The sequence below is a fragment of the Sinocyclocheilus grahami genome, unplaced genomic scaffold (genome assembly GCF_001515645.1).
Source record: "Sinocyclocheilus grahami isolate Dianchi unplaced genomic scaffold, SAMN03320097.WGS_v1.1 scaffold11866.1, whole genome shotgun sequence".
Classification (NCBI taxonomy): Eukaryota; Metazoa; Chordata; class Actinopteri; order Cypriniformes; family Cyprinidae; genus Sinocyclocheilus; species Sinocyclocheilus grahami.
In genome coordinates, this window is record NW_015514091.1 from 1 (window position 1) to 2,235 (window position 2,235).

General features: G+C 39.7%; 1 protein-coding gene across 1 annotated transcript in view; it reads left to right on the forward strand.

The window, feature by feature from the left end:
- Positions 1–1,298: 1,298 nt before the first annotated feature.
- The window catches only part of LOC107578766 (protein FAM57B-like), a gene marked incomplete at its 3' end in the record, with an annotated part of 4,193 nt that continues 3,256 nt past the window's right edge, over positions 1,299–2,235 (forward strand). Inside the window, exon 1 of the mRNA XM_016264686.1 lies at positions 1,299–1,382. Coding sequence (XP_016120172.1) covers positions 1,380–1,382 — 3 coding nt within the window. The remainder of the gene's footprint in view (positions 1,383–2,235) is intronic.

The window sequence follows — 2,235 nt, forward strand, 5'->3', positions numbered from 1 at the left end:
ACAGCCCTGAACAATGCTTATCAGAGAACAGAAATAAAAACAAATGTTTGTTATTTCACAATAAACAAATTGAAATTGTAGCCCACATAGTTTGTGCAATTACAATTATTTAAATTGAACGTTGAAAGATAATATTGATCATGTTCTATTCTGTAATGTTAATAGAAATCATACACTGTCAGAACAAAAAGGTTGCATTTTATGCGTGCAACAGCCATTCACTGGCAGTCCCTAATGGCAGTACAAAATATTGCACAAATATTGTACTAAATCAAAAGTTCAAATGTTACAAATAAGTTAGAATATTAATGTTGTAATACTGGTAGCACTAATATAAAAATGTGATGAGATATGTTACAAAAAAGTAAAAATTTTGAAATACGTCGATGGTTGTATTTGATCTCAGTATTCCTATCAATGTTGTATAAGGGTTTTTTATGCATAATAGTAACCCTAGAATGTGATCAAACAGTTTAAAATAGCTGGGCTAAGATATGTAAACATTTTTATGACTGCAGAAATATGTTAATTCAGTATACACATTATCCCACCGGTTACAATTGTGACTGACCATAAAATAAAATTTTTCACAGTTTTCCCCCAAAAAAAAAATTTTTTTTAATTATTTCAAAGGGTTACTAATGACGCATCATTTGGATATTTTCATGTCTGGGAAAAATTGGGGATTAAACGGGTTAAAATGTGTTTTAAACATAAAGTAATCGGTATCGACGGTACTGCCTTGAAAAATAACCGGTATCGTATCGAAAACAAAATAAGGGGTATCGCCCATCCCTAGTCAGCAGCTCTATTCTGGAAAAGGGGGTGGGGAGCAGCAGCTCATTTGCATTTAAAGAGACAGGCACGAAAAACAGCTCACTCAAAATAGGCATTTTCAAAATCATATAATACATGATCTGTGGAATATTTTGAGCTGAAACTTCTCAGACACATTCTGGGGGCACCAGAGACTTATATTACATATTGTAAAAAGGGGCATAATACGTCTCCTTTCAACTTTAGAAATGACCAGGCTCGTTTGTGAATCTTTGTTGGAATAATTTCTAACAATCGAATCATTATTAGAACAATTTCTAATCATTTCTTAATAATTCATAATTGCTGCTTGATAGAAATAAAAGTCCATAAAAGTTTGCATGTGGTCAATCAACCCATTCAATATCTGAGAATTTTAATTCCAAAACAGTCCTTTCTTTTGATTAGATGCATTCAGACTTGATTTGAGTCATCAAATTCAAGTCAGTAACATCATCACACATTACTCCAGGATGCTGTGACACAGAATGGAGGAAGTCTCGCTTTCTATGCGTACTGTAGATAGCGTTGCATGAAAGAACAACACAGATGTTTCCATTAGTATGGTAAGAGTTTTGGATACATTTAGACTCGAGGGATTGCCACTGACGTTTCAATTCGTCTTTCCCCAAAGCACGGCCTGAATCCTCGAACAAACAATTAGCAGATCCCACATGCGTTCTCGTTTTGCTCTCCCGAGGGACTTTGTCATGTTTTTGTCATGAAATGGGCTGACGGTGACCCACATAACAGCAGCGACTGGTTGCAAAGGTCGGCGTTTGGGAGGTTCGCGCGACGCGTTATTGATCAGGAGCCGGTTGGTTTATCTGGGCATGCAAGCAGTGCGGGTGCTGATGGAGGCGCGCGCTGCCATCGCACTGCTGTCCTCTGCGTGATCGATAATGTAGCATCATATCAGGCAGGAGAACGGACTCGATCGAACCGCATTCTCAGTGGCTGAAGAAGGAGCTAAACCGAGTGCGCGTGCGGACTGAACGGAAAGAATTACTTGCACCAAAGACACTGCAGAAACACACCAGAAACCATGTCGGTAGACGAAACATGCGCGCGCTCTTCGCTGTTGGTTTCTTCGGGGACGCGAGCGTCGACAGGCCGCTGACCGTCACGTATGTTCATTCATTTGCTCGCTCGGAACATGTCGCATGATATGATTGTTAGTTTGGCAGCAGTTAATCACGGCCTGCACCAATGCAAGCCGCCCATTATTATTCGTTGTCATGCAAATACACGAGCTTTGTCTTCCATCAACCAATAACGTGACATTTCGAGAGAGGAACGCCGATTTGTCACGTCGTGATGTTTTGTATGAAAGAACGGTCGACCATTTTGCATGTCGATTGAGTCAACGTGCAGCTACTTTTCTTCTTAAACATGCGTGCGTGTGTGCGTGCGTGCGTG